The 19,958-nt window shown below is 45.3% G+C and overlaps 1 protein-coding gene across 1 annotated transcript in view; it reads right to left on the bottom strand.

Moving 5' to 3' along the window:
• CCDC57 (coiled-coil domain containing 57) overlaps positions 1–19,958 on the bottom strand; it is a 110,505-nt gene that overhangs the window by 27,052 nt on the left and 63,495 nt on the right. Inside the window, exons 16-18 of the mRNA XM_082602995.1 lie at positions 9,548–9,648; positions 5,110–5,229; positions 4,463–4,679 (exon numbers count right to left, since the gene is read on the bottom strand). Of these exons, the coding sequence (XP_082459121.1) occupies positions 4,463–4,679; positions 5,110–5,229; positions 9,548–9,648 (438 nt within the window). The remainder of the gene's footprint in view (positions 1–4,462; positions 4,680–5,109; positions 5,230–9,547; positions 9,649–19,958) is intronic.

Here is a 19,958-nt window from a genome sequence, read left to right as displayed (position 1 = left end):
TGGGACAGGGGTCGAGGAGACCCTTGGCTGCCTGCTGTGCTGCGAGTGACGAGTCCTCCGTGTCTTCTGCCAGTGCCTGTGAGGCTGTGGCAGCTTGCTTGTCAGGTGTGGTCAGTAAGCTCCCCGTTCTGGCTGCCCATCACCTCCCTGCCTCTGGCCTGTGCTATCAAACCCCAGCCCCTTGAGCCCCCCACCCCCTTCTCTCCTGGGTTTGCCCTCCTCCCCAGCCACAAGCATCACATCTCGCCCATCTTCCCAACCTGCATATAGACAGGCTGCACTTCCACAACTTCCTCCAATATCGCTCATTGTTTTTAAAGTTTTTTTAATGTAAATTTATTTATTTATTTGTTTGTTTATTTATTTTTGGCTGCATTGTGTCTTCGTTGCTGCACAAGGGCTTTCTCTAGTTGTGGTGAGCAGGGGCTACTCTTCGTTGCAGTGCGCGGGCTTCTCATTGCGGTGGCTTCTCTTTTTGCAGAGCATGGGCTCTAGGTGCATGGGCTTCAGTAGTTGTGGCACATGGGCTCAGTAGTTGTGGCTCTCAGGCTCTAGAGCGCAGGCTCAGTAGCTGTGGTGCATGGGCTTAGTTGCTCCACAGCATGTGGGATCTTCCCAGACCAGGGCTCGAACCTGTGTCCCCTGCATTGGGAGGTGGATTCTTAACCACTGCATCACTAGGGAAGTCCCCAGCCACTCTTTTAACTGCTGCTTTTCAGAGCAAGACATCTTTTTTTTTTTTTGCGGTACGCGGGCCTCTCACTGTTGTGGCCTCTCCCGTTGTGGAGCACAGGCTCTGGACGCGCAGGCTCAGTGGCCATGGCTCACGGGCCCAGCCGCTCCGCGGCATGTGGGATCTTCCCAGACTGGGGCACGAACCCGTGTCCCCTGCATCGGCAGGCGGACTCTCAACCACTGCGCCACCAGGGAAGCCCCAAGACATCTTGACTAAGCTGTCCACCCGTTCTTCTCCAGCCCCTTTAACTGGGAAGGCTGGATGACAAGTCCACCACTCCACTGAGACCGCCAGAAGGCCATAGTGACACAGAGCACTTTTCTGCCCTGAACTTCCCTGACCTCTCTGCAGCATTCCACCCAGCTGACCACTCCCTCCCTCTAAAATCTTTTCATTATAAAAGATACCAAACTACATCAAGCACATATAACATACATGTATCGTTTAAAGAATTGTTAAAAAATAAAACAAAGGATAAAACAGAAACCTGTATACTCAGCTTGAGAAACAGCATCACTACTGCCTGTATTTGTCAATAAAGTTTTATTGGTGCACAGCCACACCGATCACTTACACGTTGTCTGCGGCTGCTTTTGAGCTGCAGGCAGAGATGAGTAGTTGCAAGAGAGACCATTGGGCCACAAAGCTGAAAATACTATTCGGCCCTTCACAGAAAAGTTTGCTGACACCTACTCTGGAATTTTTTTTTAGTGAGGGATGGGTGGGGCACAGTTGCTCAGTTTTTTTGCTAAAGCAAAGCAGAGCTGGAGGAAAGTGCATTTATCAGGAAATAAGATGGACGTGTGGCCTGAAGAAGGCATCACCGAGTCAGCATTTCTCCCCTACTCTTCCTGTAAATCATCCCCCAAAAGAGAAAATTTTCATGAAAACTAGAGATAAAATTCCAGATGGGAAAAATGGTGGTTCTGCCAAAGGCGGTGGAAATGAGCAGGGGTGTGTGGAAGGACAGGCACCGTGGGAGGCTTCAGGAGGAGCCAGGAGGTGGGAGCACAGCCCCCTGGATGCAGCATGCCTGGGTGGGAGGGGAGAGAAGCTGGGCTTTGTGAAAATGGGCAGAGATAAGTCAAGGCCGGACTTAGTTAAAAACCACCAACAAAACTGCTAGACTGGACAATGGCCCTGGCCTCATTTCCCTTATAAGTTTCCTACAAATACCTGGTCAAGGGAAAATCACCTCTTTTAAAGATGAGGGGGAACAAAGGAACAAAAGTGCTACGAGAAAAAAGAAGGACGGAAACCAGCAAAACGACAATGAACATTCACCAAAAACTTCCGATAGAGCTGATGAAAAATACAGCAAAACGTTCCTGAATTTAAAATGTACTGAAGCAGTAGCTGCTCAGATTAATGAGCTCAAGCAGGAGGTGTGAGGAGAACAGACCAGTCTGCACCTGAGGAGACTACCCGGAGGCATCACAGGGGCGATGCTGCCGCCAGAGGGGACAGAATGCGGGCCACTGGGAGGAGGCGGCTCCTTCCGGGGGCAGAACCCAGGTTTAACAAATCCTGAGAAAAGCCACAACAGAGTTTTGGGGCTGGGCCTAAAGACTATATGGGAAACAAATAAATAAACAAGTGAGAATTACCAGGAAAACTCTGAGAAAGAAGCATAATTGGAGATCCTAAGTCAGTAGACATTACAAGGGACCAGGAAGCAGTAACAATTCAAACAGCACTGCACGGGGACAGACCAAGACCAATAAACCAAGGCAGAGGTCCCCAACTCCCGGGCCACGGACTGGTACCGATGCGCGGCCCGTTGGGAACCAGGCCGCGCAGCAGGAGGTGAGCGGCGGGCGAGCCAGCACAGCTTCACCTGCCGCTCCCCACCGCTCACGTTACCGCCTGAGCCATCTGAACCCCCGCGCACCCCGTCTGTGGAAAGGCTGGGGACTGCCGAACCAAGGGACCGAACAAGAGCTCCAGACCCAGACTCAAGTACACACAGAACATCTAACATGATAGTGAAAGCGGGATTTCAAACAAGTGGGGAAATGTGAGTTATTCAATAACGGGTATGGGGAGGGGACTTCCCTGGTGGTCCAGCGGTTGAGAATACGTCACGCGATGCAGGGGACGCTGGTTCCATCCCTGGTTGGGGAACTAAGATCCCACATGTTGCGGGGCAACTAAGCCCAGGTGCTGCAACTACTGAGCCCACGTGCTCTGGAGCCCGTGTGCCACAACTAGAGAGAAGCCCATGCACCTCAACAAAGAGCCCGTGCGCCGCAACGAAAGATTCTGCATGCCACAACTAAGACCTGACGCAGCCAATAAATAAATAAAATAAATATTTAAAAAAAACCTGGTGTGGGGACATTTGGATTGCCACCTGGGGTTAAAAAAAAGTTTGGTTCCTATTTCATAACCTACACAGTGATAAATTCCAAATGGATCCTGGATTTAATTATGAAAAAGGAAACCATAACTCTATTAGAAGACATCATGGCAGAATAATCTTCAATCTTGGAGTGGAAAAAACCCAAGTATGGCACAAAACCCAGAAAGGATTAAAAACAAGAACATTAATTAAATGACATAAAAATAAAAAATACGTGCATGACAAAAACCACCATAGACAAAGTCAAAAAACAAATGAAAAACTGTGGGAAAATATTTGCAATTCATATCTCAGAAAAGGTCTGATTTCCATTATATATAATAAACTCATACAAATCAATAAGAAAAAGATTATAAACCCAGTATACAAATGGGCAGAGAACTGAAGAAAAGGAAAAGGAAATGACTCAAACATGTGAAAAGATGCACAACCTCCTAACAGGAGAAATATGAATTAAAAGGACACCTAAGAGACTGGCAAAGATTATAGTTCGATGACACTGCTGGAGAGGGTCTGGGGAAAGATGCCCTCTCAGCCTTTGCCGGGTGGGTGTGAACTGGTACCATCTGATGGAGCCCAACTAACATCTTCCCAAACTGGACATGCACATACCTTTGGACAAAACAATACCCCCTCTGGGAATTTACATTTACGCTTTTATGCATGCACTACAGCATGTACAAGGTAATTCACTGTAACGTTATTGGTGATGGCAAAAGATTGGAAATAACCTAAAATGCCCATTGGCACACTGGGCACAGCAGGAAGCATTCATGCATTGAGGCTGAGAGCCGAGAATGAGGGCGCTTGCTGTGAACTGATCCAGAAGGGGGTCCAAGTTCATTCCCCCAACCCTGGTCTTCAAACAGCCTCCCCTCCACCCACCCTGCTTACTACATCTTGGTCTCATGCAGTTCCCCCAAAGGTGACCCTTCAAATGAACTTTCCTGAGAACCTCACAGTGAGCGAGTTTCCCGGGGGCAGAGGACACGCACTTTGTGGGCTGCCCTGGCCTTGTGAGGCTGAGCAGAACACAGAACACCCGCCTGCCCCAGAGTCACAGACTGACCACAGTGCCCCCACCCTTGTGGAGTGATGGTCCTTGTGACCTGTGGGCTCTACTCTGGGTAGACATGGTGACATGGTCAGCTGGACGCGGGGCTGGGAGACACCCTCTGTCCCTGGGGGACGGTCAGGCACCAAATCAGAGGACAGGACTGCAGAATTTACAGATTCCGTAACCACAGCAGGAAGAACGCCGTGCTCACCCTGTGTGTCAGCCTGCGAGTGGCCACCACAGCTGTCCTCATGGCCAGCACCCAGACCAATGGGGCAACGGCCTTGGGATGTACGTCTTCACCTACCTGAAGGCGAGTCGTCCTGGGAGGTGAGGCCAGAAGGGCTGGATCCCAGGTCCAGTAACTTCCATGTGTCCTGGAGGGAACTGCTAGCAAGTGACGAGGACCTTTGCGTGTGGTGGCCATTTTCCTCCTGGAATTCTTGAGCCAGGCGTGGCTTTGGGGACTGGTTTTCTTTCTGAGGAGCTGATCTGCAAGTCACTGTGGAGATTCTGTGTTGCCTCTGTGAAAGAGAGAAAAGAGAATTATCCTTGAAAGCCACCCTCTCTCCCTGCCCTCCTAGGGTGATAAGACAGTGGATGTGGCCCAAGGAGGGGCTCTGGACATTTAAACATGAAACATGGGGGATTCCCTGGCGAACCAGTGGTTAGGACTCTGTGCTTTCACTGCTGAGGGCCCGGGTTCAGTCGGGTTCAATCCCTGGTCGGGGAACTAAGATTCCACAAGCTGCGTGGTGCAGCCAAAAAAAAAGCATGAAACACCATCCAGAGGGAGGCGAGGGAGGTGGGATTGGGGACCAGGGCCAATGCCCTGAGGTGAAGCCCTGTCACTCTGGGCAGCGGCCACCCTCTCTGACACCAAGCGCTCCAGTTCCAGGTGCTTCCTGGGCCAGGATGTGGCATGAAGACCCGGCCCTGGTGGATCCTGCGTACCAGCCCTGGCCCCTCTGTGCAGCCTGGCTCAGCATCCCTTCTGCAGACTGTCTGTGCCAAGCGGGCTTGGCTCTTTCCTGAGCGTTCGGAGAAACATTCTTTCTTGGCATTCTTAGAGTCCTGTCGTGGAAATTTAAATAAAAGAAATTCAGTGTTCGTGGGTCATTGATGGGGTACCTTACTGAGTTTTCCCTCAAGATTAGGGAGAAACGCTCTCCCCAAATTTCTGCTATGAGGGACTTACTCGGCTCTGTGACAAGCCAAAGTGGGGAACCTGCTTGGGTTCACCGGCCAGGACAAATTTAACAGGCCTCATCATGGCAATCTAAGTACCTCCCCGCCCTCGAGGGCAACCAAGCACCTGAAAGTCACACAACCTTCCTGTGGTGCCCAGGGAGGGCACCCTGGGCCCCGCCAGGCACACAAGGGGCCCTGCAGCTCTTGTTTGTGACACATCTTCAGTGCACAACTGAGACCACTCTGGCCCCCTGCAGCCTAAACACTCACATCTTCCCTCTGAGGGGAAGCCTGTGGAAAAACAGTCAGGAGGGGGCACCGAGGAGAACCGAAGCCCTGGACTGTGCAGAGCCCTGCACAGAGGGCCACCTGCCACTGCCGCTTCTCCTGCTCAAGTTTAATTAAGTTTTGAATTTTCAGCCAAGTAATGCACTCATACCTTTTCGTTTTAACTTTCAGTTAAACTTTCAGATCCCACAAGCCACAAACAAACAAACTTATCTAAACTGATGGAGAGTCTGTATTAGGTCAAATTATATGAAATTGCTGGTATCTGACCACTTTTGCCCTATAAAATGGCAATTTTGTATGGTTCAACATAATACTAAAGCCTACAGCAAACATACTACCTGAAGATAAAAAATGGGAAAAGCATTCTCTCTAAACCAGGACAAATGTGTGGGTGTCAGCCACTCAGTTTTCCTCCACGCTGTGTGGGGTCCTGCCCAGGACAGTGGGGTGAGAAAAGATGAATGGTGTGAGGCCAGAAAAGGAAGCAGCCCAGTCCTTACCCCAGACGCTATGTCCATCAACACACAAAACAAAGAGAAATACTGATACATGTGTTGGCATCAATCAGTTCAGAAGAGTTAATAGATACAAAATCATTTTACAAAAGTCAACTCTGTTCCAAATGACCAGCAACAGTAGGAAACTGTAAGTTTAAAGGGATGTTGAAGAGAAACAGACTGGTACAGCTATTAGACAAACTATTATTCATCAATAAAAAGATGAGCTCTCAAGCCACGAAGAGACATGGAGGAACCTTCCATGCATGTTGCTAAGTGAAGGATGCCCATCTGAGAAGGCTACTTGTTGTTTGATTCCAACTCTGTGACATCCTGGAAAAGGCAAAACCATGAACACAGGAGCAAGATCAGTGGTTGCCAGGGGTTAAGGGTGATGAATAGTGGAGCACAGCGGAGTTTTAGGGCTGTGAAACTACTCTGTGTGATGCTATAATAGTGAGCATGTGCCATCATACTCTAGTCCAAACCCGCAGAAAGTATGCCAAGAGTGACCCCTGATGTAAACTGTGGACTGTGGTGGTGACGTGTCAGGGCAGGCTCATTGATTCTAACAAATTAACCACTCTGTTGGGGGTTGCTGACGACACGGGAGGCTGTGCACGTGTGGGGGCAGGAGGTACATGGGAACTCTCTATACTTTCTGCTCAATTTTGCTGTGAATCTGAAACTGCTCTGAAAAATGAAGCCTATTTATTAAAAAAATTTTGATAGCAACAAAAACAGATGACTATATTTTGTTGACCTCTGAAATACCTATATGTGACACACTATAAAGGATCTTCATGCATTGTCTGAAGGTATAGGCCAGTATAACAACTTGACAGTGTCATTCAACAGTATCTAAGGAAGATAAAATGTACACAGCCTAGAACACAGCAATTCTGATCCTAGGTCCATGCCCGAGAAACTTCTGCACATGAGGACATCAAAGAAATGGTTCACACCAAAGAAATGGTAACTGACCTAAATGCCCATCAATAGACAAATGGATAAGTAAATGCTTGTGTATTCACAAAATAGAAAGAAAATACACCAACTTGTGTCTAGACCTAGGGTCGGCAAAGCACAACTTGTAGACCAAATCCTGTCCACCACATTTTTAGGTACAGCCTATGAGCTAAAAATAGTTTTTACATTTTTAAATAGTTGAAAAAAATCAAAAAAGAAGAAAAATATTTCATGACATGAAAATTATGAAATTAAAGTTACAAGGTCCATAAACTTTTACTGGAGCACATCCATGCCCACCTGTTTACATATCTCCTGTGCTGGCATTCAGGACAAATGCAGAGTTGAGAAGTTGCAACAGAGACTCTGGCCCTCACAGGCCAGAATATTCACTACTTGGTCCTTTACAGAAAAGGTTTGCCAATTCCTGAACTAGAGCTACATGTACAAACATATATACAGTTGACCCTTGAACAACATGTGTTTGAACTGGGCGGGCCCCCTTATATGCAGAGTTTTTTCAATAAATAGGCAGTACAGGACTACATGATCCATAGCTGGCTGAATCCACGGATGCAGAACCACGGATACAGAGGGACGACTGTAAAGTTAAACGTGGATTTTCGACCACTGGTGGAGGGTCCGTGCCCCTAACCCTCACGATGTTCAAGGGTCAACTGTGTACATCAGAAACACAGTGCTGAATGAGAGCATGTGTACAGAACGCTGTACACACAGCTGGGTGTGATTTACACAGATTCTTCAAATATCTGCCGAGAGAGAGAAACACCAGACTCGGGAAAGTCTGAAGGGACCATGGATATTGGGGGCAGAATACTCAGAGGGGTTTTAACTTACAACATTTTGCTTATTAAGTCGGATGGTGTACACACAGGTTTCATGATATTAGTCTTTTTATCTTAGAAGTCTAAAAATACTTAAAATAAAAATAAATACATAAATAACAATATCCACCCAACAGAATAAATGGGAAAGAACAACCAAGAAAATGTTGTAAAGGAACAGAAACAAGGGCAAGTTGTGATATGTATTTGTAACTTATTAAAGCATTACGAAGCTACGGGATTCAGAGCAGGACAGCACCCGCTCAGGAGCAGACAATTCACTGGAACTGTACAGAAAGTAAATGCAGAACCCGAACCTAACAATGCTGCAGCATCAGGCCCATCGCCTACAAAGCACTGGCCTGACTTCTCAAAAATGCCAATGTTGTGAAAGACAAAGAAGGGCTGAGAAGCCATCCAGGCTGAAGGAGACATGTGCACATATACGCGTGGGCTGCAATGACACACAGGTCCTGGACGGCCTGCTTGGTGGAGGAGGATGGCTGAAAAGAGGTGACTGGCAAAATCTGAACACAGAATATGTATTAAATTCTAGGACTGCATTAATGTTATGTTTCCTGATTTTGATCATTTATATTTTACTGCAGCTATATGTCAGGGAGTGTCCTTGTATTCTGACATACAGGGGCTCGATGTCTGCAACTTAGATAGATCTACCTATTTCTCTAAAATGTGGAGGGAGCAGAGGGAGGGAAGAGAAAGAATGATAAAGCAAATGTAGCAAAAAGTTAACAATTGGTTAATCTAAGTGAAGGGTATATGTGCTATTCTTGCAACTTTGTGTAAATTTGAAGTTATTTCAAAATAAAAAATTAAACACAAACATAAGCAAGAGTATAGACTTTCAGTACATGATGAAAATGTCAATTCAAAATCAGTGAGAAAAAGGAGGATAATTACTTACAGGGTACTATGACAATTAGTAAAACAGAACAACTAGAGAAACAGGTGAATATTTACCTAAACTCAAAATACAGAAAAAAACCTCTAAGCCAGAAAACAGTGAAATAAACCTTTAAAGTAGACTGACAGGGTTCATTAGATGAAGAAAAAGTTATCTGTGGATTAAAAAAAAAAAGAAAAATTAAAAGGCAAATGACAAGTTTGAGAAACGTGTAACAGAGAAGGAGCAATTTCCTTAACACATAAAGAACCCCTACAAACTAACAAGAAAAATACAAACACACAAGTAGAAAAATTAGCTAAAAACATGCATAAATAACCCACAAAAGAAGAAATATAAATGGCTGATAAATAGATTAAAAAATTTAACATTGCTCGGAATATAAGACATTTTTAAAAGATGCATTTTTTAAACTATTATGTTGGTAAAGATTTAGAAAATAATACCTAGGTAGGTAAAGCTATATAATAAAACATATATATATTATACTTCGTAATTTTGAAAAATAGCAGGAAACACACTGATATGTTACTGGCAACTATGTTGAAATGCTAAAAGTCGGAAACTTTTAAAATTGTGTTTACTGTATTTTGAAGTTTCTGTTATGAAATGAAGTATTTAAGCAATCAGTAAAAAGTTATTAAAAATAAGTTTCTTACGTAAAGGAGCGTTACCTGAGTTGTGAGACGGGGTTGCAACGGTCCCAAGCGTGCATCAGGTGGCTCACCTGAACCCTGGGCCTCAGGGGTAGGAAGGGGGTGATGAGGCAGCTTCCCTATAAATGAGATGAGGGAAATGTTTTGTCCTCTGTGTGCACATCACTTGGGTTCCTCTCGTGCTGAATACAAATACTCGAGAAGAACAGTATGTACCTCTTCAAAACCAAAATCACTTCTCTTTCAAGAGAACTTGGGGGGGGGACACCTGTGACTTGTGCAACACACACCAGAATTTCAGCAGACTTCAGAACACACAGAAGCCTTCCACAGCAGCACATACCCCTTATGCAGCTTCTCAAAGTGGCAGTCATGAGCCATCCATTAAGAGACCCAAAGACATACCCTCTCCGCAGCAGAGAAAAATAAGCAAAAGTTTAAGTATAACACTTGAGGATTATTCTTGTAATCAATGCTTCAGCAGTCTTCTTTGAAAATAGGCGTAAACATCTTAGATTAACTTTATCTAAAACTTTTTTTTTGCCGGGGGTGGGGGGACTAACTTTGTTTTGCATGACCTGGAAACAACCAACTGTAACTTCTCAGTTGCACTATTCTTTTTTTTTTTCCCCAGTACGCAGGCCTCTCACTGCTGTGGCCTCTCCCGTTGCGGGGCACAGGCTCCGGACGCGCAGGCTCAGCGGCCGTGGCTCACGGGCCCAGCCGCTCCGCGGCATGTGGGATCTTCCCAGACGGGGGCACGAACCCGTGTCCCCTGCATCGGCAGGCGGACTCTCAACCACTGCGCCACCAGGGAAGCCCGGTTGCACTATTCTTGTTATGAACTCTCATCAGATCTTTCACTTTTGAAAATTATTAGTAAGTTAACCACAGCCATGTTAAGTCTTTGACATCTCCATGGACAAAAAAAATGTTGTCTGTCATTTCAATAAACAAAGAATGTTACCTGCCACCAAGCTATCAGCCTCTGCAGCCACCCAAACTGTGCACCCTGAGGGGATCTGGGATGGAGAAAAACAGGACACTGTCCCTACATAGTTAAGATGCATATCAAAGGAATGATTTCAACGGGCCCAAGGTCTTGCATCTCCCCATACGTAGAAAGGCACTAAAATCCTCAAGATGTCTGCTTTTTGTGATTAGCAGTAATCTTTTGATGTCTGACTACATATATATTGTTTCAGCAAAAACTCCTACATATTCTGTCTCCTCCCTGACCTCCTTGGAATAGTCTCTCAGAGCCATCTGACAGGCTACCTTCCCGGACTACGGTCCTCAGTAATGTTCTTGAATAAAACATAATTCTCAACTTTTAGGTTGTGCATTTTTTCTTCAGCGAACATCTACAAAGAGTTTGTTTACTTTAATGGAAAAAAATGAAAGAAAGAAAGAGAAGAAAAAGGAGAGAAAGCTTTACTGTCAGGTCAGCACAGTGGGAAAAGACTGTGCTACAGACATTGCTTAGACCACCGTGAGGCTGTCCCAGTGGACTGACTCAGAATTTCCAGAACTCTAGTCAAGAAGCAGATGGACCGTTGAGACCTCAGAACCAAGACTGAGAGGAACAAGGATTAACCACCTAGGGTTGAAGGAACCAATGAGGGACGATGCAGCTGTTGTTGGGAACACTATAGATGTGATTTTACTGTTCTCCTTTCTAGATATGCAAGGAACTCTTTCTTTTTCCCCTTAAGCTGTCTGTAGTCCATATACATTTAGTGGTCTCTGGTTTTGTAAACTGAAATGAAACACTTCTAAGTGGTTTTTTTTTTTTTTTTTTTTTGCGGTATGCGGGCCTCTCACTGTTGTGGCCTCTCCCGTTGCGGAGCACAGGCTCCGCACGCGCAGGCCCAGAGGCCGTGGCTCACGGGCCCAGCCACTCCGTGGCATGTGGGATCTTCCCAGACTGGGGCACGAACCTGTGTCCCCTGCATCGGCAGGCAGACTCTCAACCACTGCGCCACCAGGGAAGCCCTAAGTGGTATCTTGTTCTCCCTGCCTGAGTCCTCCAGAACTCAGAAACTCCTGTTGAGTATTCTTACTTGCCTGGCAATATAGTAATTTGCATAGGTTCAAAGAGAATCTGTCCTTGTTTTTACCAGGATTTGACTGGAAATGTGGATTATGCAGCCAAGGCCCTGCCTGGGTGGCCAGAGTTGAGAATGATACTCATTTAATCATCAGGACCCATTGCCTGTAAGGATCTGTGGTTGACTTCATGGAGCGATGCTCACAAAGCCCTCCCAGGAAAACTGCCAGGTGCCAGGCTCACAGAGGGTTAAGGAAGGTCATCTCCTGGCAGGTCCAGGAACCTCAGAATATTTTGGAAACCTCAAGAAAAAAGGAATTTTCTCAAAATCACCAAGCAGGTGAAACATGGTGAGTTCTTGGCTTCCTGGACTCAGAACAACAAACAAGAAGCTTTCAAAAGTCCAATCTGAAATCGTGATGGAAAGTTCCAGCAAAGCAAACTCCAGAAGGCTAACACCGTGAAATAACACTCTTGCTGCGCCTATGGAAATGATCAGGCCAAATGATACCAGCCTTGTTTTGTGATCAAGAATAGTCTTTGAGATTATTTTTCTTTTTCTCTTTTTTCTTTTGGCCACACTGTGTGACTTGTGGGATCTTAGTTCCCTGACCAGGAATTGAACCTAAGCCCTCAGCAGTGAAAGCGCAGAGTCCTAACCATTGGACTGCCAGGGAATTCCCCGAGATTATTTTTTTATCAAAAGCTGAGAAACTGTAGGGAGGGACTTCTCTGATGGCACAGTGGTTAAGAATACGCCTGCCAAAACAGGGGACACGGGTTCGAGCCCTGGGCCGGGAAGACCCCACATGCCACGGAGCACCTAAGCCTGTGCTCCAGAGCCCACAAGCCACAACTACTGAGCCCGCATGCCACAACTACTGAAGCCTGTGCACCTAGAGCCCATGCTCTGTATCAAGAGAAGCCACCGCAGTGAGAAGCCTGTGCACTGCAACGAAGAGTAGCCCCTGCTCGCCGAAACTAGAGAAAGACCACGCGCAGCAACGAAGACCCCATGCAGCCAAAAGTAAATAAATTAACTTTAAAAAAAAGAAACTGTAGGGAAAAAACTGTGTTCCAATGGAAACTGCATTGCCTCCTGTGCACCCTGAGGAGCTATCAGGTTCTTGCCTCATTGTGCCTGAACTACTTTACAACTCTGGAAGTTGACAGACAGGCAAACTACACCTTGTCCCTTGGAGTTTCATGGGCTCCCCTCCCCCCTTTAGAGAAACCAGTTCTGCCTCCATTTGCAATTCAATTCCTTTACTCCATATAAATTTGTGCTCTTTTGATTTTTCCTTGGAATTGCTTATAACATGTGACTGGTTTCCTCACTGTTTAATAAACAGAAGAAAATTCTAAACACGGGATCATTTTCATATCTGTTTGAGAGCCATATTTTACTTCTTTCTGAAAATTACTTTTTAAAACCTGGTTAAAGAAATATTATTAAATGTCATTAAACATCAGAAAGGACACTGAATAATATGAACCATGATGAGCTATTAACTGTCATGAACACTTCTGCTCTAAGTAACACGGCATGAAAATTGATACAACACAATGGTGAGGAGGAGAAATGGACAGAAATACAAGAGCAGTGCAAGATTTTAACACAAAGATCATGGCTCTTGGCATTTCAAGTTGACGAGTATAAAGAAGTTTAGACAGAGTGTTAATAATTATATTTAAGCTGAGGCGTCCCAGCACTGGAGCCTATAGGCTGTTGGGTGGGGCTGGGTCTTCGTGCCAGGGTGGTGGTCTCCAGGAGAGCTCACGCCAGTGGGTGTTCCCCGGTATCTCTGCCACCAGTGTCCTTGTCCCCACAATGAGCTGCAGCTGCCTCCCACCTCCTTGGAGACCCCCCAAGACCAGCAGGATAGTCTTCGGTATTTTGGTCATTTGTTCATCCATGTGAACATAAAATCCAGCTTGTCCAGCTCCTTGAAAAAAATATGCTGGAATTTTGATCAGTTTGAGAATTGACATCCTCAAAAAAGTAAAATCTCTGTATCAGTGGACATACTATATCTCTGTTTATCTAGGTCTTCTTTAGCATCTTTAATAAAACTGTAATTTTTTTCCAATAAGAAAAAAATATATTTAATAAGGCTGCTTAATAGAACAGAATCAAAAGTAGACTTCAACTCATGCTTAAAAATAACTGAAGGAATTCTTTTTTAAATAAATTTATTTATTTATTTTTGGCTGAGTTGGGTCCTCATTGCTGCACGTGGGCTTTCCCTAGTTGCAGCAAGTGGGGGCTACTCTTCGTTGCGGTGCGCGGGCTTCTCACTGCGGTGGCTTCTCTTGTTGCGGAGCACAGGCTCTAGGCGAACAGGCTTCAGTAGTTGTGGCTCGTGGGCTTAGCTGCTCCGTGCCATATGGGATCTTCCTGGACCAGGGCTTGAACCCACGTCCCCTGCATTGGCAGGTGGATTCTTATAACCACTGCGCCACCAGGGAAGCCCACTAAAGGAATTTTGAAACCCTCTCTTGTGAAAATTAACCAAGGGAATCTCACTAAGATGGAGTGGGAGACCAGAAGGGGAGCCCTTAGGCACGTCCCACTCACATCAATACAGATCCTAACAGAAGAGACTACCTTGCATCTCCAGACAGAAGTGACACTGCTTTACTGCTGTCTGTGGGAGGAAGATATTCTCCTTGCCTGGCAGCAGCCCAACCAATGAGAGATCATTACAGCTCAGCCAATGAAAAACCACTACACTTTGAACCCCCAGTTTCCTCCAGTGGACTGTTTATAACGGCTCCTCACAATGTCCCCTTCTCCTCTATAAAAGTTTCCTCTCTTTTGCTTTACCCAACTTGCATGTGGTTCACCATTGTTGTATGTTCTGAACTGCAATTCTTTGCTGCTCCTTAATAAACTCGTTTTGCTGGTAAAAATAACTGTTTTAGGTTAACATTACATGGAGGTCCGATCGAGATCCAGAGCAGACCCCTGACAACCCCAAGGCTGGTGAGCAAACAGGTGTGGTACCAATAGAGCCCACTGAGCTCACTGTTTTTCTAGTCACCCCTGGAGTTTGAGGGTAAGTTTTTCTCCTGGATCTGAGCTCCACTCTTTTTGCATTTGGAAGCTCTCTAGGCTTTATCTGGGATCTGTTCAAAGGCTTCATCCTTTTTTGTTAAGGCCTTGTTTTGTCTGTGAGTACTCATTTGGCACTTCAGCCTGACTTGAAATCAGGCTGTCCCTACTGGAACTGTGCTGGCATTTGGTCCAATTCCTTTTGGAACTGGGCTGTTCCTATCTGGAACTGTGCCATTCAGGCTCTGGCCTGATTCCGTTGGGATCAGGCTGTCCCTACTGGAACTGTGCTGCTATTTGGCCTGCAGGCTGTTTAAGAATTACCCCTTTGCTTTAGAGAAAAAAAAAAAAAAAAACCTCTCGAAAATGGGATCCCGGTTATCTGAATGTCTTCAGGGCACCCCACATTCAAGGACCCTGTCCGATTTTATGTTTAAAAACCACAGCCCCTCCTCTCGCACACTCCTATGGGGAAATTTCAGGCTCCCCAAACTTACCTTTCTTAAAACTATATTAGCCATAGCTCTGAAATCATCAAAATTAAACTGGGTGCCTCTTTTGGTTGCTATTTTGAGGCTTCCAAACATTATCAGGAATTTAAAATTGCTTCCCTGCAAATACAATAATTACATTAACTGAGGCAAACAAACAATGAAAGAAAGACAAAATGGCTCTGAAGTCTCATGCTCAACTCCCCCGACTTCTTTGTCCCTGGTGTCATCTTGTTCATCCTCCCACCCCTGCTTCTTTGTCTCAGGCTCTGCCACCCTCTGAACCTATGAGAACCTGCCCTTTAAAGTGAAATATTCTGAGGGTCCAAAGAGACCCCAGATTACTTATGTTACCTTGAGGAAGGGTGAATTGCCAGACACAGTTAAAGACTTTCCTAAAGTAACTGAGGGCCCCCGTAGGTTTGCTGGAGAATTTAGCTTAGTTACTCAAACCTACCAGTCTGGTTTCTCAGATTTATATCAGTTAGTTTACATGCTTTTTGAGGGGCAAGCCAAACACTGGATGAAATCAGCTCGATGGAAACACCCTGGAGGGGATTTAGAAAAACCAACCCCTAGCTTCTGGCAAGAGGTCAGAACGCGCTGAAAACCTCCACCAGCAATTACAGTCGTCTTTCCTAAGCCTGTTGATGGGAATAAAACTGAGGTTTTCACATAAAAATCTGATGAACCTGTTCATGACTATTATAATTGACTTCACACTGTTTTTAAAGAAGATTCTGGTCTTCCTTCAGACGTTGAAACCACTCAGATACCCCTTATCTCCGTGCTTATGAATGGGCTGCACCAGGATCTTTCTCTTTTTCTCTTTTAAAAGGACAAGGGTGGAATGGGAAATTATGTCCACTCTAGATTTAGTTAACTTGGCAAATTAGCTCACTCGAATCCTAGATGAGTCACCTAAAGACCACTAAATTCTTAATCTTCGACTCCCGAAAATGAAGGCCCCTTAACGAAACCCAAAACCTTCTAGTTTCTGCTATTACTGTAAAGAGTCAGGACGCTGGAAAGACTGTTACAAGCTTAAGCGTTTCGGGCCTCTTCAGCCCTCTAACCAGCCTCTCCAATATCCTCTTAACTCCCAGTGAGGGGCTCCAAGGAAGGACAGAGGCTCTCCCAATCCTCTCCTTGAATCAGCTTGGAGAAACCACTCTCCAGATTGGGAACGAATCTCTCTCTGTCCTTACAGACACCAGACCACACTCTCCGTGCTCAGCCCCACTGCTAGAAAGGAGCCCCTGCCTCAAAATACTAAAGTGGTCCAAATAGTGGGGGATCTCTAATGAACCTCAACAGGGTCCTGTTTCTGAACCTATTCACTTTTGCTTAGACCTTTTAAGAGATACACATCCTCTTCTCCTTAGCTCCTCCATCCCTATTCATTTAATAGGCTGAGACTTCTTGGAAAAGTATCATGCCTGAACTTCTTTCTCCCAAAAGGGGGAAATAGTTCTAAAATTTGACAGTCGCCATCAACATAGCCAACCAGGTGAACTAAATGACCCTTTGACATCTTTCATTTGCTCTGTCTCCAACAGTTCTGGAACTAATTCTGGAAACACTGATCATTTGTCCCTATTGAATCAGCTACCACCCTCCTTATGGGCAAACTCTCCAACTGGTATTGGCAAAATCCACAGTGCACCTCCCATCAAGATTCAAATAGATGCCTCAAAACCTCTCCCCAGGTAAAAAAGCCCTTCAAGGTATAAAGTCCATAATAGAAGACTTTGAGGTTCATGGCCTCATTATCCCCTATAGTAGTTCCTGTGGTACTCCTATCTCACCTGTGAGAAAACCCAAGTTTCCTCTCTTGTTTTACTGGACTTACATGTGGTTCACCATAGCTGCATGTCCTAAATGGCAATTCTTTGCTGTTCCCAAATAAACCCATTTTGCTGGAAAAATAACTGGCCATTTTTTTGTTTTAGGTGAACACTCCTAATCGAACTTGAGTGAAATAGAAAATCTGAGCCCATAGGGGCAGAACATCTGGCAACTAATCACCCTGATAATATTATCCCTCAAAATCCCTGAGACATGGCCAAAGCGATACTCAGATGGGAAATTCACACCTTAAAAAATGTAATTACTGGGCTTCCTTGACGGCACAGTGGTTAAGAATCCACCTGCCAATGCAGGGGACACAGGTTCGAGCCCTGGTCCGAGAAGATCCCACATGCCACGGAGCAACTAAGCCCGTGAGCCACAACTACTGAGCCTGCGCTCTAGAGCCCATGAGCCACAACTACTGAGCCCGCATGCCACAACTACTGAAGCCCATACGCCTAGAGCCCGTGCTCTGCAACAAGAGAAGCCACTGCAATGAGAAGCCCGCACACCACAATGAAGAGTAGCCCCCGCTCGTCGCAACTAGAGAAAGACCACACACAGCAACGAAGACCCAATGCAGCCAAAAATAAATAAATAAATAAATTTATATATATTAAAAAATGCAATTACTAAACAAGAAAGAATGAAATAAATGTTTAAGAAATCAAGGAAAAAACAATAAAATAAACCCAAGGAAAAGAATGAATAAAGATGAAATGGAAACTTCTGGTAAAGACACAGGAATCTACCCATTGGCTCCAAGCAGTCACCTTTGAGGAAACCCCCTGGAAGGTAGCAGAGAAATTTTAAAACATACACACACACACACACACACACAATGTAAATAAACACATCTAACATGCTCCAGAAGAGATTAGAAAGAAATAGGAAGACGTGGTATTTAAAGAAACAATGGGTGAATGGATAAAGAAGATGTGGCACATATATACAATGGAATATTACTCAGCCATAAAAAGAAACAAAATTGAATTATTTGTAGTGAGGTGGATGGACCAAGAGACTGTCATACAGAGTGAAGTAAGTCAGAAAGAGAAAAAAAAATACCGTATGCTAACACATATATATGGAATCTTAAAAAAAAATGGTTCTGAAGAACCTAGGAGCAGGACAGGAATAAAGATGCAGACGTAGAGAATGGACTTGAGGACGTGGGGAGGGGGAAGGGTAAGCTGGGACGAAGTGAGAGAGTGGCATGGACATACATACACTACCAAATGAAAATAGATAGCTAGTGGGAAGCAGCCGCATAGCACAGGGAGATCAGCTCGGTGCTTTGTGACCACCTAGAGGGGTGGGATAGAGAGGGTGGGAGGGAGACACAAGAGGGAGGAGATATGGGGATGTATGTAAATGTATAGCTGATTCACTTTGTTATACAGCAGAAACTAACACACCATAGTAAAGCAATTATACTCCAATAAAGATGTTAAAAAAAAAAAAAGAAACAATGGGGACTTCCCTGGTGGCGCAGTGCTTAAGAATCCACCTGCCAATGCAGGAGACACGGGTTCGAGCCGTGGTCTGGGAAGATCCCACATGCCACGGAGCAACTAAGCCCGTGTGCCACAACTACTGAGCCTGCGCTCTAGAGCCCACCAGTCATAACTACTGAGCCCCCGTGCCACAACTAACGAAGCCCGTGCACCTAGAGGCCGTGTGCTGCAACAAAGAGAAGACACTGCAATGAGAAGCCCGCACACCACAACGAAGAGTAGCCCCCACTCGCCACAACTAGAGAAAGCCCACGCGCAGCAACAAAGACCCAACGCAGCGAAAAATAAATAAATAAATAAATAAATAAATTTATTAAAAAAAAAAAAATGGCTGAGAATTTTAAAGAATGGAAAAAAAAAAAAACAAACAAACCCAACCAACCACAAGTCTTAAGATTTAAAAAACATACCGATTCCAGAGCAGGTTAAATTAAAGCAGAGCAACTCTCATGTAGACACAGGATAGTAAAACAGGAGCACAAATGGATTAGATGAAAAAATCTGAGAGCAGCCAGAGAGCAAAGGGAGGCCACCCACGAGGAAGGGGCTTGTACTAATGCTGGCTTCTCAGAAGACAGCAGGGTATTGTCTTTTTCATTTTTTATTTTTTTATTTTTGGCTATGTTGGGTCTTCCTTGCTACGTGCAGGCTTTCTCTAGTTGCAGCGAGTGGGGCTACTCTTCGTTGCGGTGTGTGGGCTTCTCATTGTGGTGGCTTCTCTTGTTGCCGAGCGCAGGCTCTAGGCGCACGGGCTTCAGTAGTTGTGGCTCGCAGGCTCTAGAGCACAGGCTCATCATTTCTAGATGAACCAAAAATTCAGCAGGAAGAAAGTTGGGGGAAGGGACAAAAGAAATTCAGCAGGAAAACTACATGATAATGAGATACAAATGGCCAAAACACACACACACACAGAGAAATGTAAAGAAATACAAATTAAAACAATGAACTATTTTTACCTAACTAAATTGGCAAAAACCTTTTTCTAATGAATTTTTAGTTTCTGTGAAGCTGTGGTCAAATAGGCACTTTACTGTTGTAAAAATGCCTGAGATGCGCTTTGGTGGGGGGTAGGGGCGGACTGGGGGCACGACCATGCCCTCCTGAGAGGCTGGCTACAGCATGACTGCCGAGCCGCGGGACAGACATGTGATTCCAGCGTGCAGTCTCCTCCCAGCGGGGCCAGCGAGGGAATGACTGCAGAGTGAGGCGGGGGCCACGTGGAGTTCCAACGTGAGGGTGCGTGTGACAGTGTGAACACACACCCCAACAGACAGACAGACAGGCGCCAAAATGCGGATGAGTTCTAGTCAGTAATTTGTGCTTTCCAGTATAAGTTAACAATTTCTCAGCATTCATTTATATTTTTATAGTGAGCAAACAGCCTTTTCATAATCAGAATAAAAAAAGAGCTTTTAAGAAGTGCAGGCTATGGTACTTCCCTGGTGGTGCAGTGGTTAAGAATCTG

The sequence above is a fragment of the Mesoplodon mirus genome (assembly GCF_964341445.2).
Source record: "Mesoplodon mirus genome assembly, chromosome: 18".
NCBI lineage: Eukaryota > Metazoa > Chordata > Mammalia > Artiodactyla > Ziphiidae > Mesoplodon > Mesoplodon mirus.
The sequence above is the reverse complement of the archived record's forward strand: the minus strand, read 5'-3'. Positions and strand labels throughout refer to the sequence as shown.